The sequence below is a fragment of the Mustela putorius genome, unplaced genomic scaffold (genome assembly GCF_011764305.1).
Source record: "Mustela putorius furo isolate JIRA1106 unplaced genomic scaffold, ASM1176430v1.1 tig00003853_pilon_pilon_pilon, whole genome shotgun sequence".
Classification (NCBI taxonomy): domain Eukaryota; kingdom Metazoa; phylum Chordata; class Mammalia; order Carnivora; family Mustelidae; genus Mustela; species Mustela putorius.
This window is the reverse complement of record NW_025422005.1, coordinates 35,474,435-35,500,943: the sequence shown is the minus strand read 5'-3', so window position 1 is coordinate 35,500,943 and position 26,509 is coordinate 35,474,435. Positions and strand designations below refer to the sequence as shown.

Genomic DNA, 26,509 nt, shown 5'->3' with positions numbered 1-26,509 from the left:
GGGTGGTCAGAATTACCAAATCCCTTTAGGTCATGTAGGGCAGACACAGTTTGGAATTCAGATCCAAACAGTAACTTGTGCGTTAAGAGTTTCTTAAACTAAGGGTCAAGGCTGAGGTAGCTCAAAGGCAGCACTTAGCATTGCACTCTGTACATCAGTGAGGTCCCAGTGGGATGGCTTTAGTACACGTACCCTGCGCACCAACACCCTGACTACGCAGACAGAACTGGTGGGCATTTCTGCCTTTCAACCCCACATGCCACACTGAAATGCTTCAGGTAGTTCAGGATCCCACTGAAAGATCTTTAAGCACAAGTCCAGACCAGGAGCATTTTTTAGCATCTTTATTTGAGAAGTCAAAACTGCAGATGGGTAACAATTTGGATTCAAGTTATAAGATATATTTCAGCCTTTCTGTACAGAAAACAAAACTCCACCAGCCAGTCTCCCCACAAATTCTTCCAACCACATCCAAAGTGTCTAGTCTCTCTCTCAAGCCACTTTCAAACCAGAATACTCAATTCTCTACAGTTAGCACACTAGTTTTCCTCAGCAATCACTCCCCCCTCCCACCCCTCCTGCACAAGTTTTCCTCAGAGTTCTTTTTCCAGAATGATTGACCCTCAACTGGAGACTAGGTGGGAACAGTTATCACTTAAGGTCTGGCTCAGGCAGTTATCAGCTCATGAAGTCCACCGAACAGTATCAACACCAAACAGCAAGATCTTTACCAAGTCTTGTTTTTGTAGCCCCCACCAAGAGAGCACCACTTAAGGCTTGCAAGACAGTGGAGTTCATATTTAAAATGGGAAAAATGTAGCACCACTAGAAAACAAAGGGCCGATGGCTGTGCTTGATTTGATCACCTCCATATTAGACAGGAGCTTGGATGGAAACTCCCAACAGAGATCAATCAGTACAGAAAGGGGCAGGGTGAGTATCTTTGACCCAGAATGCTCCAAGGCACAGAGTCAGCCAGTATTTAAGAAAAAAATCATCAAAGCCTCAACCTTTGCTTACAATCTTTATTGAAGTTATACAAAAAGAATCCCCCCAAAGTGAAAAAATACATTATATACAAAAACTTTCCCTCAGGAGGAAGGCTCTACGCCCTCTCTTTAACATGCAGTGCTTTCAACTGTAGCTCCGGCCTCCACTGTCCCCTCCACTGCTGCCCGGCTTTCAGCCTGATTCTCAGCCTGGAAGATAAATAGGGAGCCTGGGCATAAATGAGCCTAGTTTCAGCCCTTCCGTCTTACACAATCGAGTAGGCAGAGAAAGTGAACAGGTCTCCTAAAGCCTGCTTTGCTCCCTACACTCCTAACAGGATGATTACCACAAAATGTAATGCCATTTCCGAAAGTCTAACAGGGCTGACAGAGCCAATGTTCACACATCACTTGGAAAGGGAGCAAGCAGAACTAACCCAATGGTCTTCCCAATTAAGTGCCTTCTCATACATTCGTTAGAGCAGGACCTGTGGTATGTATATAACTTCCATTCGTCAGTGAGACATCCCACATTCCAAAACCAGTTTCCTGCACAGTTTCTATGAGGGCTGCATTCGAGTAATCCAAACAGGCTCAAGGTGAGGAACATGCACCTGAGAACAAGGGGACATAATCCAAGAGTCCAAGCTCTCTTAATTGCCCACCTCCTCCTCCATGTTTTCTGAAACTTCTTTTCCACTGGAGACGGCATCCCCACTGCCTCCATTCACCTCCAGCTCTTGTTTGGCTTTCTTTGCATCATCTTTTCGGGGACTCTCTTCCTCTGGTTTCCTCTGAAGATAGAATGGGAAAGGCTTCACAAATGTGCCGAGGTTTTCCAAAGTACCGCAAAACTTAAAAAGCCCTTCTCTTCTCCCCCACTGCTGCCACCCCATGGTGCGAAGATCCCGACATCAGGATCCTTGCCTCTCAAGGTCTCACCCTTGGCCACAGGAAGCAGACGCCAACCTGTGCTCAGTACAATAAATTGGTCAGCCACAACATACCAGTCTAGCCTCTCTAGGGGAAGGGTGAGGAGTAGATCTGAATAGTAAGCAAACCCCAAGTTTGTGAATCGGGAAACAGTCTCCCACAAGAGGAAAAAACAACTGTAATTATAGGCAGAAGATGGGATGCCACAGGATTTTAAGTACCAGCAGGTCTGCCGCTGAACGACTACTATCAAGGAAAACCTGCCAGCCTCCCAAGAAGAGCTGATCTAACCAATTCTCAGAAGCTTTCCTGACAGTCCTGGGCCAAAAGAGGCCTGGAAAAACGGTTAGAAAATATACTCAACTGAAAACTAACTTCATTCAAATCCTCACCAACTTTGCCAAGTGAATGTCTTATTCACCAAATATTAGGGAATGTATTCCTGGTGTGTCATTTGAGGGAAAACAACAACAACAATTTAAAAAAAAAAAAACGGACTAGAAAGAAAATAGAAATGACCACATGCAGATTTACCTTCTTTCTGACAAGGTGGGAGATATCAGTCACACAATTTGATGAGGAAGCACCATCTGCTGGTTTTCTACTGGCAACCTTGACAAAAAGGACTCTGTTAGCAATGTGTGACTACGCAGGACACACACAGGCCTAATACTAAGTGACAAAAATCTCCTGAATACTCACCATGGAGACTGAAGTGCCTCCTCCACTAGGAGTGAAACCTGAAGTAGAGCTCTCCACCTGTTCGGGAGGGGACAGACCCAAGTGGGTCCCAAGACAGAACCCACCAGGTCACCTACACACCTACAACAGGTGCCTACCATCCAAACAGCTGACCAAGACCTCAAATACTAGTGGGCCTCCACATACCAGCAGTATCATCCACCCTCTCTACCTGCACCTGCCACCCCCAAACCGGGGGCTTAGGCACAGTGTAAATATTAAATTAACCCATCCATATCATATCACCTGTGGCATAGAAAGCTCCCTGACATTCCAGCAGCGGCTCAGTATCTTGCTATCTATACAGAGGAGTTCTCAGAGGGGATAGTAATAGCTTATATTTGTTAAGCAAATACCATTTGTACTGTCAGAAGTATTTTAACATACAAATACTATCCCCGTTTTACAGAGGAGTCAACTAAGGCAAAGAAACATTAAGCAACATGCCCATGGTCGCACGTAACAAGTAGCAGATACAGAACTTAAACCCAGTCTGGCTTCAGAGTGTATTCTCTTAAGCATTATACTACTTGATAGGGAAACTAGATAAAATTCTCACATTCCTTCTAACCACCAACTCCCTGAAAACCGTATCACGGTTCCTAGACTAATAGAACACGATACCATGATGCCTTCCAACAGTATCGAACATGCTATTATCAAAACTTTAAAAGAAACCAAACCAACCAGAGTTGCTTTCAGAGCCAATTCAGCTACATTCCCACTACGCTGGGACTCCTTTGCATCTTCTATCTTCTCTCTAATTTCAGGTAGCAGTTCCTTCAGCTCCTCAATTTCCTTCTCATAGTCAGTAGATGATCCTTCAGCCTCCTTCATCTGCTCACTTAGTACAGCTACAAAGAACAGGCTGAAGTGATCAGTAACCGTTACCACCAAAGGATCCATTTTGTTCTAATACTGTCGAACTGGAGCCAGTCAAGCTTATCGTCAAGTAGCTGATGCTCACTCACCCATTCTTTTCTCAATGACTTCAATAGATTTGCTGAACTGTGCCACTGCCTCGTCATACTGAGAGTTGTACCCATAGGCCAAGCCCAGCTGGTAGTGGGTCTCTGCAAGGAGCCGATCGTGGGCTTCCAGGTACTGCTCCTGCAGGTTTAAGCAAGCCTGGAACTCCTCCACAGCTTGGACATAATTCTCTAATGAAGGGAAAAAGAATAGCAAGCAAATGGACAGCACTTAATAATACTTCTAAATTCTAGACGATTCTATAGGAAGGCTCTCCTGTTTTGTTTTTATTTTTTAAAGATTTTATTTGACAGAGACATACCAAGAGAGCGAATACAAGCAAGGGAAGCAGGAGAGGGAGAAGCAGGCTTCCTGCATAGCAGGGAGCCAGATGTGGGGCTCAATCCATGGACTCTGGTACCATGACCTGAGCCAAAGGCAGCCACTTAATGACTGAGCCACCGAGGAGCCCCTGCTCTCCTGTTTTAATTTACATTTTCTTTGTAGCCCCTCCAGGATGCTGGACTATACAAGTACCTAACAGTGAGGGGGAGGGGGGTGCAGGGCAGGGGGGCGGATTGTGGGGAATCCCTACTGAAGAGATTTCGGAAGAAATTTTTTACTATTGTAGGAACTATAGGAACCCAAACCCACTCTCCTTTTAAAGCCAACTGCCAGGGGTGCTGGGGTGGCTCAGTCAGTTAAGCATCTGCCTTCAGCTCAGGTCATGATCTCAGAGTCCCGGGACAGAGCTCCACATCACACTCCTTGCTCAGCAGAGAGCCTGCTTCTCCCTCTACCTCAGCCCCTCCCCCTACTCGTGCTTTATAATAAATAAAGTTAATTTAAAATAATAATTAGTATTTATCTAATAAATCTTTTTTTATTTTTTAAGATTTTATTTATTTGACAGACAGTGGGCAGAGAGAAAGGAAGGGAAGTAGGCTCCCCGCTGAGCAGAGAGATCATGACCAGAGAAGAAGGCAGAGGCTTAACCTACTGAGCCACCCAGGCACCCCAGTAAATCTTTATTTATTTATTTTTAAAAGATTTTATTTATTTATTTGACAGAGATCACAGGCAGAGAGAGAGGAAGGGAAGCAGGCTCCCTGCTGAGCAGAGAGCCTGGCAGTTGGGCTCGATCCCAGGACCCTGGGATCATGACCTAAGCCGAAGGCAGAGGCTTTAACCCACTGAGCCACCCAGGCACCCCCCAGTAAATCTTTTTTTAAAGCCAACTGCCCACCACTGAAAATCGATCAAGCGGAATTTTAAGGAATTAGAGGAAGACCTGAGGGAGAAAGACACACATTAAAGAGTAGAATGGAAAATGTTATTACCAGATTCAACACTAACTTCTCCAAGTTTAAGATGGGCCTGTGCAGCATAAAGCTGAGCTTCCTTTGTTTCTTGCCTGAAAGAAGGAAAAGATGATCAGAAATTTTAATAGCATTCGTCCAAACCTAACCGATACTCTACTTCCAAGCTCCAAACTCCCAACGTGAGCCTAGAAACATCAAAAAGTGTTACCTTTTAAAAATTATCTTTGCTAAATCCAACATATCCCAGGCAAGCTCTAGATTCCCGATCTCCTCCTCTTCATTTTCTTGAGGAGACTAAAAAGTATATCCAAATCATTGGTATTAGGCAGAAGTATAAGAAAGGCACATCTTCAGATCACAAATCTAAATGTATAATATAACACAGCTTAAAAAAAAAAAACAACAACCACATGATATATGACTTAAAATTTGGACTTCCTCTGGGGCGCCTGGGTAGCTCAGTGGGTTAAAGCCTCTGCCTTCAGCTCAGGTCATGATCCCAGGGATAGAGGCCTGCATCAGGGTCTCTGCTCAGTGGGGAGCCTGCTTCCTCATCTCTCTCTGTCTGCCTCTCTGCCTACTTGTGATCTCCTGTCAAATAAATAAAATCTTTAAAAAAAAAAAAAAGACTCTTAAAATTTGGACTTCCTCCCTAAAATCTACAGAATGGGTCCCTATAATCCTCCTATCCCAAGTCATCACCTTATGTCAGTGATAGAAATCTAACAGTGACATGGTGGGTCCCATTCTAACATCCTCGGATTAAATGGATCTGTGTATTCTAGGCATGAATAGGGAGTCCCCAGTCCCTAACCAAGAAATGACCATGATAATCATGCCTCCCCTAGTAAGCTACAGTCCTACAATAAGAAAGCAGATGATGATACCGAACAAATAATAATTTACCTTATTTTCAAGAAGTGATTCATTTGGCGTTTCTTCAGCCTTGTCATTTTCTTTATCTTCCTCTTCTGAGCCTTCAGTTTCTGCAAGCAAAAATTCCTCAATACTGAGAATACTAAGGATATCTTCCTTCTAACTAGTCAAAGATCCTAGTAAATACCTGTCAACCTATATTCTGAGGTAGAACAGGCCAGATGCCGTCAGTTAATATTTGAGCAATATAAATATTAAGCCAATAATTACAGTCTATTTCAAGTGTAACCTAGATTTAGATTGTATAATCTTACAGTGTGTCTGTGGTTTACACCTTCAGTGATCAGAAGGCCGTTTCTCTTCTAAGAAAAGTCAATCTGGATCATTCAGATCAAGACCAATTAGCTACTGTAGTATTTTATTTGCTAGAAGCTCCAATCTACTTAGCCAGAAGCAGTTGGAGAACTCAGTGTTCCTGGTGTCTTTAAACAGCCATTTGTTATATAACACTAACACGCTGAGAAAGTACAAAAAGTTAAATTACCCCAGTCCGTTCAGAGCAAGAATGCTCAAGAGACTAGCTTTCCCACAACACAGCTGTGGAGAGAAAAGCGTAGTCCTTACCAACTCTCACCAATGAGCATGCCACAGACTCCAGCCAGCTCTAGCATGTACAGAATTCAGTGAGCAGTACCATTACCAATTGTTTTACTCCAGTGTAATGTTAAAATCTGCAGCCATATTGACACTCTATTTCACCATACTGACATACGTTCACAAGTCAACTGCCATTAAGGACAGGCTGCTAATAAATAGCTCTATGCACCAGTTAAAAGTTTAGAACGTCATGTAATTAAAAATGGGCTTTTAGGGACACGTAACAATTCTTTTTTTTTTTTTTTTTTTTTTTTAAAATTTTATTTATTTATTTGACAGAGAGAGATCACAAGTAGGCAGAGAGGCAGGCAGAGAGAGAGAGAGGAGGAAGCAGGCTCCCTGCTGAGCAGAGAGCCCGATGCGGGACTCGATCCCAGGACCCTGAGATCATGACCTGAGCCGAAGGCAGCAGCTTAACCCACTGAGCCACCCAGACGCCCCGACACGTAACAATTCTTGAATTGGGCATACTGTGCCTACCTCTGCCATCTTTCATTAAACATTTTTAACACAAGCAAAAGAGCTCAAATACTGTCTCCTGATAAGCTATGATAGGAACATAAATATGCAATTGGGCCTCAGAGCCATTAAGTCACTCTAAGACTTTTTATATTCAGCAATACTGCTTTAGAATGGGCACAGGCACAGAAAATTCCTAAACATTATAAAATGAGCTAAGACAATCTAAAGTCCTGTAAGAGGGGCGCCTGGCTGGCTCGGTTGGTGGAGCACACAATTCTTCATCTCAGTGTTGCAAGTTCTAGCCCCAAGCTGCGTGTAGACATTACTTTAAAAAAAAAAAAAGAAAATCCTCTAAGAATCAGTTAGAAGTTAATTGACCTCTATAGAAGTTAATTGACCTCTATAACGGTTTTTATCAAATGACTCACTTTTCCCGTTAACCATGTAATTTAGTGCTTCTAAAATAAATACCCACCATCATACACAAGTATCTCTCTGTACCCAAATTTCCAAGTTATCTGTATACTTAGTACTTTGTCAAACTAATTGCTGGTTTATTAACTTTGACAATGAGGCCCATTCTCAATAATTCTCAAGACGGGTGAATCTATGAAACAAACATTTTACCTTCCTGATTGTAGGAAAAATTGACAAAACATGTATTGTTATTCTGTATTCTTAAATTATCTGGTATCTGTTCCTACGCATACCAGAATGCCAGGTAACATCTAATTTGCCATAAAACCTGAGTTTTATTAAATCAAATTTTTAAATTAAAATTCTTACGATAATCTGAGGAAAATACTGGTTTCCCTTGAGAAATCTATACTACCTTCATGGAAGGGTGAAGAAAAAGTGAAGTTAATGAGGAAGCCATTACTTTAAAAAACACTTTCCAACCTAGTAACCTATACCCAGGTATTAATGGGAATGCCCTGATATCCTGCGTGCAGTGATCTGTTAAAATACTTTCCAAGCTTCTTTGAAAATGGAATCTTCTTTGTATCATGCCTATTATCATCCTTTGGAAAAAGGGGAACAGTTTTATATCATTTCTCTGATTTGTAGCCTATTCAAAAGTTAAGGGCATAGAATAGCACAAAGAAGAAAAACTCCTCTTAAAGAAAAAAGACAATCTCTGCTGATTCTCTGGATATTCTAGCACTTAACAGGGTTAAGTCAGGTAACACTACAGACTGACCAGTATAGTCTGTCTAAGCATGGCCAAGCTCTGTGCCTACAATTTAAAAACTGTTCACTTACCAATCAGACCACTTATCTTTATTAGGGCTATGGATGGCCTAAGAGATGGTAGGAAATGGGATTTTAAGAGAAAACCTCGGCTCCATAGCTCAGGGGTTAGAGCACTGGTGTTGTAAGAGAAAACCTCTGGGGTGCCTGACTGGCTGAGTCAGTAGAGCATGTGACTCTTTCTTTTTATTTATTTATTTGACAAAGAGATCACAAGTAGTCAAAGAGGCAGGCAGAGAGAGGGGGAAGCAGGCTTCCCGCCAACCAGAGAGCCCAATGTGAGACTTGATCCCAGGACCCTGAGATCATGACCTGAGCTGAAGGCAGAGGCTTAACCCAGACTGAGCCACCCAGGTGCTCCGAACATGTGACTCTTGATCTCGGGATTGTGGGTTTGAGCCCTGCATTGGGTGTAGAGTTCTTAAAAATAAAATTTAGGCGTGCCTGGATGGCTCAGTCGGTAAGCGTCTACTTTCAGCTCAGGTCATGATCCCGGGCTCCTGGGATCAAGCCTGCTCAACAGGAAGCATCTCCCTCTCCCCCTGCTTACATTCCCTCTCTGTCAAATAAAATCTTTTTTAAAAAATAAGATTTTTTTAAAAAGGAGAGAGAGAGAAAACCAAATGTAAGACGCTTTGCAGGCTAATGCTGCCACATATAGAGGAATAGAGCACAGAGAGTCAAAGTTTAGGCCTTAGAACCAGAGGTTTGGGTTACCTCAGTCCTCCTCTTAGTGGCAAATTACTTAAGGTCTTTCTGCCATTTCTTCATTTGTAAAATATGGAAAACTGTACCTTCTTTTGAGTAGCATGGTACCCATGGCACATACTAAAAAAAAAATGCAACTGATGATCCCTAGGGCTTTTTTGTTTTTTTTTTTAAGATTTTATTTATTTATTTGAGAGAGAGACCATGAGAAATGAGAGGTCAGAGGGAGAAGCAGACTCCCTGAGCAGGGAGCCCGATGTGGGACTCGATCCTGGGACTCCAGAATCATGACCTGAGCCGAAAGGCAGTTGCCCAACCAACTGAGCCACCCAAGTGCCCCACCCCTAGGCTTTTATAAGTACTTTAAAAAGAGTGACCAGAGGGGCGCCTGGGTGGCGCAGTTTAAGAGTCTGACTTGATTTCAGCTCAGGTTGTGATCCCAGGGTCATGAGATCAAGCCCCTTGTCAGGCTCTGTGCTGAGCAGAGGCTGCTAGTCAGGCTCTGTGCTGAGCAGAGGCTGCTTGTTTCTCCCGGCCTCACTCACTCTCTCTCAAATAAATAAGTCAGTCAGTCAGTCAATCAATCAGTAGTGACCAGAAAGTTACTGATAAAAGGTGGGTTAAGGGAGAAGATATAAAGTCACCTTCCTCACTGTGAGGTAGGCTCGGGAAGAACTTACATTCTTATCAGATTTGGTTTGAGTCTAGTACTATGACTTATGGTGTTTGACCCTGAAAAAGTAACATAACCCCCTAAGCCTCTATTTCCTCATGGCTGTAAGTGGAGTAATACTACCTACTACATAGTATTTTGGAATAAAAAATAATGTACGTGGGAGAGCTATAACAATGCTGCTTATGATCCAGTTGAATAGAACTAGGACCTCTCTACTGTAGCTTGTTATTCAAAGTCCAACTTATAAGAGCCAGCAGAACTTTTTATCTTTAATCACTATCACTAAAGATTAAGACATGGTAGTTTTTTAAAAATTAAAGAATTCAGTTCTGTGCTTTTTCCATAAAGAACTCCTAAAACCCAACAAGCAGCCCAATGGTGCTACCATTTAACCAGTTCACTTCTGGTTACCATGCCTGTGCTGGCTGGAGTGCAACGACATGCACATAGGTAGAATATAGTTTACCAGAATGAGCTGCAAATACTGATAGTGGGTCTTTGACAATCTAAAACTAAACAGAACCCTTAGTCTGTCAATTACATGAAGTGGTAACCATTAACTGGAATATACCTGTGGTTATTAATACCAACATTAGATGAGCCTTACAGACAGCAGAATCCTCAAATTACAGTACAACTCAAGTCAGACGTGCCAATTATGTAATTGCTAATTAGAGGCTTATACATCTTGATGGAATTGAACCAAAATTAGACCAATAATACTATGCAAAGCATCCACACTTTATAATGTTCTAAGTAACAAAAACTTCAGTTTAGCAGCCAAAGCGAGCATGAAATGGGGGGAAAGCAGCAAGAGGGCTAATAGTTAAGATTTTTTGTTATCTTTTGGAGGGGGCTAATTTAAAACGAATGTAAATAAGCCTCAAAACACTTCCTGAAGACTATAAGTAGAAGAGGGTCACCAGAATTCTTTCACTATGGTTAATGGCCTTCATTTAAATGGCATGCCTGCTTAAGTGTACCAATTCACTGGATTCTACTGCTCTAATCCTGCTTCCTAAAGCAGAGAAGAGGAACCATGTGAACAGTATATTAAATAATCCAGAGGCATGCAAGTGAACATCCATTCAGCATTCTCTGCCAGCCTGGCCCACTGTTTCCCTACCTACCCCACCAGCCCCCATCCACCTCTATTGGCTAGTATGGTACGAGTTACTGATAGCTAGCCAAGTCTCAGAAACCACAGAGAAGCCCTATTTTGCAGTTAGTAAAAAGCGTTAGTTTATAAGCCAGCTGAAGACTTGCTTTTGATTTAACTTGCTCAACTTATCACAATCTTCTTAAACTTTCCCCACTTTCATTTAGCCCTTTCCTAATCCAAAGGCAGACGGAAAATCCTGAATGGAAGGCTGACTTTTACCCATGATTAGTGAGTCAAATCCAGAAATGTACTCCACCCACTGCAGCTCTTGCATATCCCGATTACCTTCACCCTCTTTCATCTGTTCTTCTCTGTCTTGTGTTTCTTCATTAGCAGCTATCTTAACTTTGTCTTCAGAGGACTTCTCAGTAGCCCCCCGGGCTACCTTGGTCTCAACCCCATCTCCAGCTGCCTCAGACTCTTCTATGGGCAGCTTGGTCTCCTCCTGGCTAGGAACCAACTCTGCCCTGACCTTCTCCTCTAGTTCTGAGCCATCTTTTCTTTCAGTCAGTCCTTCTGCATTAGTCTGTTGTTCAACAGGAGTCTCACCTCCTGCAGCTGACAGTCCATTGACTGAACCATCCTTAGGGAGAACTGTGGCCTCCTGCCCAGGCTTCTCAGACACTTCGGACCCAGCTTCTGCAGCTGAGGCCTCTGCAGCCTCTACTGTCACCTCTGGCGACTCTCCAGTAGGAGGCATTTCTTGCCCTACCAGCTGCTCAAACACACCCTTTCCTGGCTCATTTTCAGAGGCAGCTACCTGTTCCTTTGGCTCTTCCCCACCCACATCCACTGGCTTTACTGCTGAATCTATAGGCTCTGCTTCTGCCTCCACTGCAGTACCCTGCTTTTCAAGAGTCGTAACAGGCTGCTCTCCTGAGGCTTCTTTTGGCTTCTCCTCTATGCTCACAATTACTTCTCCCTGCTTCTCCTGACCTCCTTTTTCTCTGGATTCTTCTTGGATGTCAGTTCCACAAACTGATTCTCCTTCCCCAGCATCTGGTAATTCCTGTTCTGGCTTCCCAGAAGTGACCTTGACTTCATTCAGTCCTTCTGGTGCTGCTATTTCTTTTGCCTCAGTGGTTTCAGTTAACTGATCTGAAGTGGATTCAACTTTTTCCCGTAGTTCCTCTGCAGGCTCACTTATATCCATGTCTTCTCTTCCACCCTTCTCCATTTCAGTCTCCTGCTCTTTATCAATTTCAGGCTTTACCAGAGACTGGCCTTCTGGTTTTTTTGCTTCTTCTTTTTCTCCCATGGCGTCATAAACCTGTTCTCTCAACTCTTCCCTTGCTTCCTCTACATGGTTAAAGAACATGAAGCATAAACATGTCTTCGAATTTAGTGATTAAGGCATAAATGGAAACTAAAAATACATTCCCTTTAAACCCTCAAACAGCCTGGCTTAAATTTTAGCAGATGGCCTAAAAATTATCTGCCCCCTTGAGAAAAAGCAAAGGGAAAAGTCCCAGATAGCAGAGCAACTTACAGCAAAAGAAACCCAAGCTCCTTAAATGAGATACTGTTTTACTTGAGCATTCTGAATATCAGTTAGGTTAAGAGATGCCAAGCTTTATGCTCTCCTCCAAACATTATAAACCTCCATCTAATATGTAAAACAGCCAAACTCCATTTAGAATTTAAATTTAATTTTCTTAGATACAAAAAATGTAAAAAGACTCCAAAAGCACTGCTGTTAAAATAACTGAGCTGCAGACTTTTAAAATTTGCATCTAAAATTATTTAAGGTTGTTATGTATTTAAAATATCAATTTAAATAACCACATTTATTGGGGAAATTAACTTTTCCTTTTATAAAACCCTGTCAGTTTCAGTAATTGGCTGTCTCCACTGTAGTCTCCACCAGATGCAGGTATCACCCCAAGCAACTTAGGAGAGACCATCCAGGACAGGGAGAGCCCTAGTCCCATCACTTGTACACAAGAAATATACGTCGCATCTCCTGAACATCACATGCAACTCCACATACCATCTATGTTATCATTATTTTCTACCAGAGATTCGTCTTCTGTTTTTTCTCCTTCCTCCTCTTCCACATGCACACCTTCTAGGGCATTTCCCAACACACCATTCTCCATTCTGGAAGAACAAAAGGAGAAAGCACTAAAGGTATGATGGTTAGAACCTAACAGGTTTTCTAAGACAGAAATTATTTAAGACAGAAATTATAAAAGAAACAGAAAAGCAATCAAGTGTAGAGAATACAAACTTTATTCATGGAAGAAAGGCAATGATCAAAACTAATATAAATTAAGGCAGTAAAAGCACTTCAAGAAAGAAAAAAGCATACCCTTCATCCCACCACCCAAAAAGCACCAATGACTCTTGTCAAAAGAACAAGATCAATAATATGTATTTGCTTTACCATAGGGCCAAAATATCTCCCAAACTTCACATCTACCCCTATTTCTTTAGTTTGCTTTAAAACATTCTGGCAAGACTTGTGACCAATCAGGATGACCTACAAAATTAGAAAACTTACCAGAACTGAGATTAAATGAACCATATAACATTTGCTAGTTTGTATACCCTTAATATATTTTATTCTGGTTAATAAACTTCAGTGGAAAATATGCAACAACTTTCTAGAAGGGAGGACTACTAGTTTTTTTTATGAGACATTTTCATATAGTAGTGTTTTCGAATTACCCTTCATTCAGTCCTTATTTAGGATGACTGTTTTGTGCTTAGAGTGCTTTTAATGTTCTCTCTCTATACTGGACTTTATGGTCCAAAAATAAATTATGATTATTCACTAACAGAAAAGATCTCTGCTTCTAAAGCCCCCAAAAGTCAAAACCCAAGCCTAAGTTTACTCTGTATCAAGTGCCTTCCAAAACTTCCATCAGTATTTCATGTGTCTTCTAAACCCCTTTCTTAGTAAAACCAGTCTCACCCAGCTCATATGAAATCCCAAAGCTAGTAAATAACCTTGACAAACAAAGAAACTTAAGTTTTTAAATAGACCATAATGTGATATAAAACATCCCACTTAAAAACAGTGGTTTGAGGGGCACCCGGGTGGCTCAGTCTAGCTGTCTCTCCATACTTCTTACCTCTACAAAGAGAACAAATATCTAAGATCTGAACTGACATCTAGTCTAAAATACTTATTTCTAGTTCTGTAAATTAAAAAATGACATTTCTTCAGTGACACATCATTTTAGGAAACCAATACTCCCCCCTCCTCTTGCTTTCAAGTCAAATTCAAAGGGACTTTAAAAAACAATGTATGGGGCGCGTGGGTGACTTAAGGTTCCAACTCTTGATCTCAGCTCAGGTCTTCATCTCAGGGCCATCAGTTCATCAGCCCCACACTGCGTGGGGTACCTGGCAGACTACTGATTTCAGCTCAGGCTATGATCTCAGGGTTGTGAGATGGAGCCCCACAACGGGCTCCAACCTCAATGGGGAGTGTCGGCCTTAAGGACTCTCCTCCTCTCCCTCCACCAATCCTCCTCCACTCGCTCTCTCTCAAATAATCTTTAACCAAAAAAACAAAAAACAAAAAAACCTGTGGCTTGAAAAACATACCTTGCCAACTCCAGAAGTGATTTCCCATAGAAAAAGAAGGCTTCTCCACACTCATTAGCTGTCTCTCCATACTTCTTACCTCTACAAAGAGAACAAATATCTAAGATCTGAACTGACATCTAGTCTAAAATACTTATTTCTAGTTCTGTAAATTAAAAAATGACATTTCTTCAGTGACACATCATTTTAGGAAACCAATACTCCCCCCTCCTCTTGCTTTCAAGTCAAATTCAAAGGGACTTTAAAAAACAATGTATGGGGCGCGTGGGTGACTTAAGGTTCCAACTCTTGATCTCAGCTCAGGTCTTCATCTCAGGGCCATCAGTTCATCAGCCCCACACTGCGTGGGGTACCTGGTTGGCTGAGTCATCTGCCTTCAGCTCAGGTCATGATCTCAGGGTCCTGGGATTGAGCCCTATATCAGGTTCTGCCCTAAGCAGGAAATCTGCTTGTCCTCTCCCTCTGCCCCTCCTCCCACTCGTTCTCTCTCTCTCTCTCAAATAAATAAATAAAAACAAGGGGCACCTCGGTGGCTGCCTATGGCTCAGGTCATGATCCCAGGGGTCATGGAGGATGGGATGGAGCCCCACACCCCGCTCTCTGCTCAGCAGGAGCCTGCCTCCCCTCTCCCTACTGCTCTGCCTACACTTGAATGCTCTCAGTCAATAAATAAAACCTTTTAAAAAAAATGAACAAGCAAACATAGCGCCACATTAGGCTCCAAGCTGAACACGATGCCAACTTTAAAAAAAAAAAGTGCGTATGTGCACCCATACATGTACGAAATTAATAGATTGCCTGGTCTTTCTCTCTGTATGTTTCAAGTGACATCAACTTGCTGCAGTTATAGTATATAATCTGAGAGCCAAACTACATTAATAGGTATTTCTCCTGCTATAAGATGAGTGTCAGGGCACATGGGTGGCTCAGTCATGAAACCTCTGCCGCCTTTGGCTCAGGTCATGATCCCTGCATCCCGGGATCACCCTACATGGGGCTCCCTGCTCAGCAGGGGCTCTGCCTCTCCCTCTGTCTCCTCTGCCTGCTGTGTCAGTATGGGACAGAATGAACAGTTAAAGGACTTTTGGCAGAGCCTTAAAGAATGAATAAGGTATATGGAAAGACATCATGTTATTAAAGATAGGAGCTTATTCTCTGGAGTCAGATTGCCTGGGTTCAAATCCCACCTCTAGACCTTAATTGACTAGCTGTAGAAACCTTAGACTCAGTGCCTTAGTTTTCTCATCTATAAACAGAAATGTTGAGAACTGTTCAAAGATCTAAGAATTGATTTAATAATGCCTATTAAAGTATTTAAAACAACGCTTAGAAATATAAATAGCACTATACGTAAGTTTTAGCTATTAATACCTAGACAGGGAAGAGGGAAAGGAAAACAAATCACAAGTGTGATAAATGAAAAGGAGGAGGTACTTTACATAGAGTAAGGAGACTAGTTTTCATGAAGGAAGGACTAGCAGAAGTCACTCAAAGTCAGGGACGCCTGGGTGGCTCAGTTGGTTGGGCGACTGCCTCTGGCTCAGGTCATGATCCTAGAGTCCCGGGATCAAGTCCCTCATCAGGCTCCCCACTCTGCAGGGAGTCTGCTTCTCTCGCAGACCCTCCCACTTCTCATGCTTTTCTCTCTCTCATTCTCTCTCTCAAATAAAATCTTTAAAAAAAAAAAAAAAAAAGTCAGGCCACCTAATGGCCTTTACAGCCTAGGGAGAGTAACTAGAGAAACTAATCACAAAGTATTATGAGGGTCATGTTTAAGTATAATCTACTAGGGGGGCGCCTGAGTGGCTCAGTAGGTTAAAGCCTCTGCCTTCAGCTCAGGTCATGATCCCGGGGTCCTGGAAAGGAGTACCAGGCTCTCTGCTCCGTGGGGGAACCTGCTTCCTCCTCTCTCTGCCTGCTTCTCTGGCTACTTGTGATCTCTGTCTGTTAAATTAAAAAAATCTTTAAGAAAAAAAACGTATAATCTACTAGATTAGAATACTGCATGTCAAATTTTCCCCCTAAATATCCTTAAAGGCAGGAGAGTGAAAATACTGATCTCTAGATTATCTGGTAAGAAAATAAGCTAAGGGGGCGCCTGGGTGGCTCAGTGAGTTAAAGCCTCTGCTTTCGGCTCAAGTCATGATCCCAGGGTCCTGGATCGAGCCCCACGTCGGGCTCTCTGCTCAGCAGGGAGCCTGCTTCCACCTCTCTCTGAATGCCTCTCTGCCTACTTGTGATCTCTGTCTGTCAAATAAATAAATAAAATCTTTAAAAAAAAAAATAAGCTAAGAAGGATGTTTATTTGTGCTTATTTTTTAAAACTTCAATTACAGCAGTTTACACTGTAAATTAATCATACGTTTTTATTATAAAAATACCAACTTAGCATCAGATCAAATTTGCCCCCTACTCATAACATACCACAGGATATCAGAGCCTCAGTTCCTCTGGCCCAGATGATGACAAACTAAGAAGCCAGAGCTCAGGAATTAAACGAGATTAACGCAGACATCCAGGAATAAGATTCTAGTCTACATGTTGGGGAAGGGAGTGAGGCTAGAAGAATGAATTGACAGCACCCTGACTGACTGAATAAGAAGGAATGAAGAAGCTAGAAGCTTTTAATCATGGTGAACCTGAAATCTAGTTTTACTAATAAGCATTTCTTTTTTAAGATTATTTATTTATTTGACAGACAGAGATCACAAGTAGGCAGAGAGGCAGGCAGAGAGAGAGGAGGAAGCAGGCTCCCCGCAGAGCAGAGAGCCCGATGTGGGGCTCGATCCCAGAACCCTGGGACCATGACCTGAGCTGAAGGCAAAGGCTTAACCCACTGAGCCACCCAGGCGCCCACTAATAAGCATTTCTTATAAAAGGGATTTCTTCAGGGGCACCTGGGTGGTTCAGTCACTAAGCAGCTACCTTCAGCTCAGGTCATGATCCCAGGATCCTGGGGTCAAGTCCCCCATCAGGCTCCCTGCTCAGTGGAGAGCCTGCTTCTCCCTCTTCCTCTGCCTGCCTCTTTGCCTACTTGTGATCTCTGTCAAATAAATAAATAAAAATCTTTAAAAAAAAAAAAAAAAAAGATGTGCTAACAGTCAGCATTAGTGCTAGGGTGGCCAACCATCTTGGCTTACTTGGGACTTTCAGGAGTTTCTCCAGACATAGAGCTTCCAGTGTTAAAATTAGAAAAGTTCCAGAACAGAGGCACCTGGGCACCTGGGTGCTCAGTCAGTCAAGCGTACAACCATTGATCTCAGGTCAGGTCTTGATCTCCTGGTTGTGAGTTTGAGCCCCATACTGGGCTCCATGCTGGGCTCCACGCTGGGAGTAGGGCCTACTAAAAAAAGTCCCAGAACAAAGTAAGAGTTGGTCACTCCAATTAATGGTGACTGGGAAACAAACTACCTTACTCAGGGAAAAAAATGAAAGAGATTGCTCAGTAATATTCAAGTCTTATTGTTAGTGATGGAAATACACCTGTACATGAAAAATATCAAATTTTTTAAAACTCCGTCCCCACCATAAGACAACCTTTTAACAAACACAATGTAGCACAACCTAGCAAAACACAGTACTTACAAAAGACTAGCTGCTTCCTGGAATGCATTGACAGCTGCTGGAATATCCCCCATCACCAGATGTTTCTGTCCTAAACCCAACAGTTTCTTAGCTTCATTATCCACATCCAGACTGCAAGAAAAAAATATTTCAAATGTCAAATACTTCTTAAAATCAACATATTCTGAATACCTGTTACATTTAAACCATTGTACTTTAACTTCTTTAAACCTTTGAGCACACTCTCCAGCAGGCTTAGCCAACTCACTTTATCACTATAAAAGCAAAAGAAATCATAAAGCAACATTCAAGAGCTTATATCGTATGCTACTATAAATATTTGCAAGTAACAAACAAAAAAAATCATGAAAGAACCTTTTATTACACACAGCAAGTTGTACTGCTTCTAAGAAAAATACATCAAGAAACATTTAGGGTGGCGCCTGGGTGGCTCAGTGGTTTGGGCTGCTGCCTTCGGCTCGGGTCATGATCTCAGGGTCCTGGGATCGAGCCCCGCATCGGGCTCTCTGCTCCGCAGGGAGCCTGCTTCCCTCTCTCTCTCTCTCTCTGCCTGCCTCTCTGCCTACTTGTGATCTCTGTCTGTCAAATAAATAAATAAAATCTTTAAAAAAAAAAAGAAAAAAGAAACATTTAGATAGGGGCGCCTGGGTGGCTCAGTGGGTTAAGCCGCTGCCTTCGGCTCAGGTCATGATCTCAGGGTCCTGGGATCGAGTCCCACATCGGGCTCTCTGCTCAGCAGGGGGCCTGCTTCCCTTCCTCTCTCCTACTGTGATCTCTCTCTGTCAAATAAATAAATAAAATCTTTAAAAAAAAAAAAGAAATAAAGTCTTAAAAAAAAAAGGATAAAAAAAGAAACATTTAGGTAGACAGCAAAGACAGTGATCTCAATATCAAGACAATGTGGAACTGACATAAACACAAATAGATGAAATGGAATAGAGTAGAAAAACAGAATAGAAAAACAGATCCACACATACGACCACTTGAAATTTTGACAAAGGTACCAAGACAATTCAATGAAGAAAGAATGATCTCCTGAACAACTGGTGCAGGAATAATTGGATATCCACTTGCAAAAAAGTAAACCTCAACCTTATTATCACGGCACATACAAAAATTAACTTCAAATGAATTACAGACTTTAATATTTATTTATGTTTCTTTGTTTGTCAGAGAGAGAGAAAAATGAGGAAGAGAGCACAAGCAAGGAAGCAGAGGGATCCAGGAGGGAGAGAGGGTGAAGCAGGCTCCTCACAGAGCAAGGAGCTCAATACAGGCCTCCATCCCAGGACCCTGGGATTATGACCTGAGCCAAAGACACACTTAACCAACTAAGCCACCCAGGCATTCCTGGAGTATAGACTCTCTAAATGTAAGATTGAAAACCATAGGGGCGCTTGGGTGGCTCAGTGGATTAAAGCCTCTGCCTTCGGCTCAGGTCATGATCTCAGGGTCCTGGGATCGAGTTCCGCATCGGGCTCTCTGCTCGGCAGGGAGCCTGCTTCCTCCTCTCTCTCTCTCTCTGCCTGCCTCTCTGCCTACTTGTGATCTCTGTCAAATAAATAAATAAAATCTTTTTTAAAAATAAAAATAAAAACAGTGATTGTCAACCTAAGTGAACTTAGGAATTATCAGGAAGTTTTTTCTAAAAAACACACAAGCCTGAATTCTATCTTAAGCTTAACAAATAAAATCTCTAGAGATGCAACCCATAAATCTACCTTTTGAATAAGCATCCAAATAGTTCGGACAACCATTTAAGCTTACCTCTGGTTAAGAACCACAGTCATATCAAGACAAGGAAGTTTATGCAGAAGTAGATGTGGGCCCAATATAAAATTTAAAACTTTTAAACTAGAATAACATAAAATTGAAAGTGGCAACCTTCTAAAATAGAGATCTAAGTCAGTAGAAGTATTCAAAGAAAGAACAGGTTAGCATTTGCCAGGCATGTAATAAGTAAGGAGCAGAACTAACTTTCAAGTCTAGTATTTTAATCAAATGTGAAAAACCTGAAGACATCATTATCAGGATTCCACACTTTAAATTACATACAAGTATCTTAATATTCGGTCTTAACTGTTATCTATTAAAAATAATACTGCCCTTTGGGGCACCTGGGTGGCTCAAGTTAGTCAAATGTCTGGCTTTGGCTCAAGTCATGATCCCAGGATCCTGGGATCAAGACTCACATCAGGATCCCTGCTCAGCAGGGAGTCTGCTTCTTCCTCCCATCCGCCCACTGCTTCCCTGCTTGTGCTCTATCAAACAAATAAGATCTTTAATAAATAAAAGTAATATTGCCCTTAAATTATATAGTTCTTAGTTTATGTTCCAGACATAAATCTAACTGTACTCTGTAAATAATCTTACCTCTCAACTTTATTTGCAGAGGTAGAAGGAGCAGGAGCATCTTCTTCAATCCTGTAATGAAAAATTAAGGGGAAAAAATTAAAAACGAAGGCTACTTTAAGCATGGAAATTAAATAAAGAAAAATATAAACCCCTAAGATCTTAAAAATACTGATTTACCTACATAATCAAATGTTATCTTCATTCATTCAAATATCTGTTAAATGCCTATTTGTTAGGCAAAAGATACATAGTACAGTGAACAAGATGGTTACATCCTAGTTTTGAGTTTATGATCAGGTGGAAAAGAGTGAGGTATGTTATAATGCAGCATGTGCATTCCTTAAAAACCTCACATTCCATTAAACTCATTAAAAATAACGTTTCTCTTTTTTTAATTAACATATAATGCATTATTTGCCCCAGGGGTACAGGTCTGTGAATCAGGCTTACACATTTCACAGCACTCACCATAGTACATCCCCTCCCCAGTGTCCATAACCCAGCCACCCTATCCCACCCCCCAGCAACCCTCAGTTTATGTCATGAGATTAAGAGTCTCTTATGGTTTGTCTCCCTCCTAATCCCACCCTGTTTCATTTTTTCCCTCCCTACCCCCCATGGCCTCCCACCCTGCTTCTCAAATTCCTCGTATCAGAGAGATCATATAATTGTCATCCTCTGACTTATAAAAATAATATTTGTTCTTAAAGAAAAAAAGAGGGGCGCCTGGGTGGCTCAGTGGATTAAAGCCTCTGCCTTCGGCTCAGGTCACAATACCAGGGTCCTCAGATCGAGCCCTGCATCGTGCTCTCTGCTCAGCAGGGAGCCTGCTTCCCTTCCTCTCTCTCTGCCTGCCTCTCTGCCTACTTGTGATCTCTGTCAAATAAATAAATAAATAAAATCTTTTTAAAAAAGAAAAACTTCCAAGAACATTCAGTTTTGAAGTTTTGGTGGGGGGGGCACCTGGGTGGCTCAGTGGGTTAAGCCTCTGCCTTCAGCTCAGATCATGATCTCAGGGTCCTGGGATTGAGCCCCACATCGGGCCCTCCTCTCTGCCTACTTGTGATCTATCAAATAAATAAATAAAATCTTTAAAAATCGTTAAAAAAAAGTTTTTTTTTAAAGTGGGTTTTTTTCTTTTAAGATTTTATTTATTTATTTGACAGTGATCACAAGTAGGCAGAGAGACAGGCAGAGAGAGGGGGGGAAGCAGGCTTCCTGCTCAGCAGAGAGCCCGATGCAGTGCTCGATTCCAGGACCCTAGGATCATGACCTGAGCTGAAGGCAGAGGCTTTAACCTACTGAGCCACTCAGGCGCCTCAAGAAGTGGGTTTTTTTTTTTTTTTAAGATTTTAATTATTTATTTGACAAAAGACTCGGTGAGAGAGGAACACAAGCAGGGGGAGTGGGAGGGAGAGAAGCAGGCTTCCCGTTGAGATGGGAGCCTGATGAGGGGCTCGATCCTAGCACCCTGGAATCATGACCTGAGCCAAAGGCAGACGCTTCACAATCTGAGCCACCCAGGCAACCCATGAAAAGTGTTTTTATTTATTTGACAGACAGAGATCACAAGTAGGCAGAGAGGCAGGCAGAGGGAGAGAGAGAGGAGGAAACAGGCTCCCTACGGAGTAGAGAGCCCGATGTGGGGCTCGATCCCAGGACCCTGGCATCATGACCTGAGCTGAAGGCAGAGGCTTTAACCCACTGAGCCACCCAAGCGCCCCCATGAAGTTTTAATAAATATCTTTAAAACATTTCAAGGGCACCTGGGTGGTTCAGCCAGTTAAGCGTCTGCCTTTGGCTCAGGTCAGGATCCCAGAATCCTGGGACTGAATCCCAAACTGGGCTCCCTGCTCAGCAGGGAGTCCATTTCTCTGCCCCTCCCCTGGCTGTGCTTTCTCTCTCTCTCTCTCAAATAAAAAAAAAAAAAAAACTTAAAAAAAAATAATTTCATAGTTGTGTTTACTGAAAACACCTAGAAATACTGACCAAATCAGCCGCAATGAGTTCCCTACCCCTGAATACCTAGGGGGTACCAAAAATCCGTCTCTCACTAAAAGGAACCAAGACTCCATTGAAAAATAATAGATTCTAAGCTTGGGCAGGGGAAGTACAAAGGTGAGTTTGGCTTTCATGTCAGAAAGCAAGGACTATCTAATATGACTTAGAGACATATATACTTATTGTCATTCAAAAAGAATTATAAATCAAATAGAAGGAATCCAGGGAAAGGCAGAATATGTGTATCCTTTTTTGCAACTTTTCTATAAATTTAACATGTTTCATAATAATGTAAAAAACATTAACAAAGCACACTCAAGAGACAGCCTAAATAAAATCCCACTAATCAAAAGAAGTGTCAATTGAGGGGTGTCTGGGTGGCTCAGATGGTTGGGCATCTGCCTTCAGCTCGGGTCACGATCTCCAGGTCCTGGGATCAAGCCCCATGTCAGGCTCCCAGCTCGGCAGGGAGTCTGCTTCTCCCTCTCCCCCTGCCTGTGTTCGTTCTCTCTCTCTCTCTCTCTCTCCAATAAATAAAATTTTTTAAAAAGTGTTAATCTGAGCATCAACAAAAATAATAGCTACAATAGACTGAAAACTTCAAATATATTTAAATCAATGAGTTCTCAATGATATAAACAAAAACAAAGAACACATTATCTTTGGAGAATGATAGGAAACCACTGCACTATTTTGAAAATTGGTAAATAGGGGTGCCTGGGGGCGCCTGGGTGGCTCAGTGGGTTAAAGCCTCTGCCTTCGGCTCAGGTCAGGATCCCAGGGTCTTGGGATGGAGCCCCACATCGGGCTCTCTGCTCAGCGGGGACCCTGCTTCCTTTTCTCGTTCTCTGCCTGCTTCTCTGCCTACTTATAATCTCTGTCAAATAAATAAATAAATAAAATCTTAAAAAAAAAAAATAGGGGGGCGCCTGGGTGGCTCAGTGGGTTAAGCTGCTGCCTTCAGCTCAGGTCATGATCTCAGGGTCCTGGGATCGAGTCCCGCATCGGGCTCTCTGCTCAGCAGGGAGCCTGCTTCCTCCTCTCTCTCTGCCTGCCTCTCCGTCTACTTGTGATTTCTGTCAAATAAATAAATAAAATCTTTAAAAAAAAAAAAAAATAGGGGTGCCTGGGTGGCTCAGTCAGTTGAGCAATGGCCTCTTGATTTTGGCTAGGGTCATGATCTCAGGGTCAAGCAGGCTCCAGGCTCATCAGGGAGTCTGCTTCTGATTCTCTCGCTCTCTCTCTCTGCCTTTGTCCCTCCCACCAGTGGCGCCCTCTCTATAATACATCTTTTCTAAAAATATTTAAAAACTGGTAAATAAGGGCGCCTGGGTGGCTCAGTGGGTTAAGCCGCTGCCTTCGGCTCGGGTCATGATCTCGGAGTCCTGGGATCGAGTCCCGCATCGGGCTCTCTGCTCAGCAGAGAGCCTGCTTCCCTCTCTCTCTCTCTGCCTGCCTCTCCATCTACTTGTGATTTCTCTCTGTCAAATAAATAAATAAAAATCTTAAAAAAAAAACCAAAAACTGGTAAATAAGAAAAATTTACAATATACTTGTATTTGCTACTTCTTTATAATACAGTTATACTGTAGGTTTTAGACAAGTTTTAAGACATGGTTGATTTCAGTTACTATTTGGGAATTTTATAGACTGATCCCATGTACTTAGTATTCATTTAAATCCTTGGCATTTGTGGGGGCTCTACGCTTGGCAGGGAGTCTTCTTCTTCTTCTCCCTCTGCCTCCCACTCAGGTCATTATCTCATGGTCCTGGAATAGAGACCCAGTGGTGCTCTCTGTTTGGCAAGGAGTCTGCTTCTCCCTCTGCCTCACACTTGTGCTCTCACTCTCTCTCTCAAATGAATAAGTAAAATCTTAAAAAAAAAAACCTTAAGCGGGGTGTCTGGGTGGCTCAGTAGGTTAAAGCCTCTGCCTTCAGCTTGGGTCCCAGGGTCCTGGGATCAAGGCCTGCATCAGGCTCTCTGCTCAGCAGGGAGCCTGCTTTCCCCTCTCTCTCTGCCTGCCTCTCTCCCTAGTTGTGATCTCTGGCAAATAAAATCTTAAAAAAAAAATCCTTAATCAGAGAGAGACAAATATCATATGATCTCACTGATATGAGGAATTTGAGAAACAAGACAGAGGACCATAGGGGAAGGGAAGGGAAAATGAAACAAGACAAAACCAGAGAGGGAGACAAACCATAAGAGACTCAATCTCAGGAAACAAACTGAGGACTGCTGGAGTGGAAGCGGGTGGGAGGGATGCGGTGGCTGGGAAATGGACACTGGGGAGGGTATGTGCTATGGTGAGCGTTGTGAATTGTGTAAGACTGATGAATCACAGACCTGTACCCCTGAAACAAATAATATTACATGTTAATTTAAAAAAAATCCTTGGGATGCCTGGGTGGCTTAATCAGTTAAGCTGCTGCCTTCAGCTCAGGTCCAGGCTCTTGGGATAAAGTCCGAGTTGGGCTTCTTGCTCATCGGGGAGCCAGCTTCTCTCTCTGCCTTTGCCTGCCATTCTGCCTGCTCATGCTCTGTCTCTCTCTCTGACAAATCAATCAATCAATCCCTGGCATTTTTATCTGCTCTATCATCACTTTTAACATATATCCCAAAAGTATTACCCAGATAAGGACATATATCATTTAAAAATGTACCCCTAAAGCACGCCAGATCTCAAATGGAAGCTGGGAATGCTGTTAAGTAATGAAATGGAGAAGGGCACCTGGGTGGCCTAGCTGGTTACGTGTCTGACTCTTGATTTCAGCTCAGGTCTGGATCTCAGGGTTTTGAGTTCAAGCTCTGCACTGGACTCCACAATGGGCACAAAGTCTACTTAAAGAAACAAAACTGGTGAAATGGAGAAAAGTACACTGGGGAAAGAGGCAACCTTCCTAGTATTACTCAGAATTGGAATACATACTGCAAGAAAACTAGAAGTATGAGAACAGAAGCTATAGAAGAAAGAAGGGCTCCCCTGAGTAGACAATTATTGAAAACTCTCCAAAAGGTTAAAAACAACACAAACGGAATGGAAACTATTACAAAACCAGAGAGGGAGACAAACCATAAGAGACAAACTCAGGAAACAAACTGACGGTTGCTGGAGTGGAGGGGGATGGGAGGGATGGGGTGGCTGGGTGATGGACACTGGGGAAGGTATGTGCTATGGTGAGTGTAGTGAATTGTGTAAGACTGATGAATCACAGACCCGTACCCCTGGGACAAATAATACATTGTATGTTACTTTTTTAAAATGATCTGGTTAAAAAAAAAAGAATGGAGTCTATTAGTTTTCTACAGCTGGACTTTCTTCTTCTTTAGCTCTAACAAATTTAGGGGCACCTGGGTGGCTCAGTTGATTAAGTTTAACAAATTTATGAAGAGAGCTGAGTAACACAAGCAATATGGACGAAAACAAATGATCAATGAAAAAAATAGCTTATTCCTGGGATGCCTGGGTGGCTCAAGTCGGTTAAGCAGCTGCCTTCAGCTCAGGTCATGATCCCAGGGTCCAGGGATGGAGTAGCACATCTGGCTCCTCGTTCAGCGGGAAGCCTGCTTCTCTCTATGCCTGCTCTGCCTGCTGCTCCCCCTGCTTGTGCTCTCTCTGACAAATAAATAAAATTCTAATTCAATTCAATATTTAAATCTAATAGACATTTTAATTTTAGTACCTACTGTGCACACTGGAGACAGTCTCCAACCAAACAGTTAAAAAAGTAGTGGGGACAGGGGCATCTGGCTGCCTCAGTCTGTAGAGCAAGGGACTCTTGATCTCAGGGCTCATGAGTTCAAGCCCCACCTTGGGTGTAGAGATCACTTAAAAAAATAAACTTAAAAAAAAAAAAAAAAAGCAGAGGGAACAGTTTGTTTAGAAGCACAGAGAAAGGCAGGAGAGATTAAATGACAGGTGAGGATTAACTGTATTGTATTGGAGTCTCATTCTTAGAACATGGTTTAAAGACAAAAAAAATTTTTAAGTTGTCATTTACTTTCAGCAGAATCCAAAATCTTTGCTTCCAACTCCTAATTCTTTTGTGAATATTATATTGGCCAGCAAGTCTGATGAAAAGCCCTGGGGAATGAGGAAAAAACTGGGTTGAAAATAAGCCAGAGACTTCATAGCTAGAGCCACAGGGATGAAGCACAGTTTAAGAGGCAATACTTCTAACTGCAGGTAAGAAAGTAGATAACCTTTACAGAAACCTAGAATGCTGGCCTTGGATCCTTATCTACACTTCCAGGCATAGCCGGTTGTGT

At 42.4% G+C, this 26,509-nt stretch overlaps 1 protein-coding gene across 4 annotated transcripts in view; it reads right to left on the bottom strand.

Annotated features, from left to right (window-relative positions):
- Positions 1 to 1,011: 1,011 nt before the first annotated feature.
- Positions 1,012 to 26,509, bottom strand: part of LOC101686597 (nuclear autoantigenic sperm protein) — a 42,473-nt gene continuing 16,975 nt past the window's right edge. For 2 of the 4 annotated variants that reach the window (XM_045064449.1, XM_045064451.1), the window contains exons 3-16: positions 20,260 to 20,310; positions 17,887 to 17,997; positions 14,302 to 14,382; positions 12,737 to 12,846; positions 11,032 to 12,045; positions 5,861 to 5,940; positions 5,163 to 5,248; positions 4,973 to 5,046; positions 3,635 to 3,823; positions 3,351 to 3,517; positions 2,625 to 2,681; positions 2,457 to 2,534; positions 1,655 to 1,783; positions 1,012 to 1,199 (exon numbers count right to left, since the gene is read on the bottom strand). In XM_045064449.1, coding sequence (XP_044920384.1) covers positions 1,119 to 1,199; positions 1,655 to 1,783; positions 2,457 to 2,534; positions 2,625 to 2,681; positions 3,351 to 3,517; positions 3,635 to 3,823; positions 4,973 to 5,046; positions 5,163 to 5,248; positions 5,861 to 5,940; positions 11,032 to 12,045; positions 12,737 to 12,846; positions 14,302 to 14,382; positions 17,887 to 17,997; positions 20,260 to 20,310 — 2,308 coding nt within the window. In that variant the 3' untranslated portion in view covers positions 1,012 to 1,118. The remainder of the gene's footprint in view (positions 1,200 to 1,654; positions 1,784 to 2,456; positions 2,535 to 2,624; positions 2,682 to 3,350; positions 3,518 to 3,634; positions 3,824 to 4,972; positions 5,047 to 5,162; positions 5,249 to 5,860; positions 5,941 to 11,031; positions 12,046 to 12,736; positions 12,847 to 14,301; positions 14,383 to 17,886; positions 17,998 to 20,259; positions 20,311 to 26,509) is intronic. The other 2 variants (XM_045064452.1, XM_045064453.1) reach the window with 2 other exon arrangements.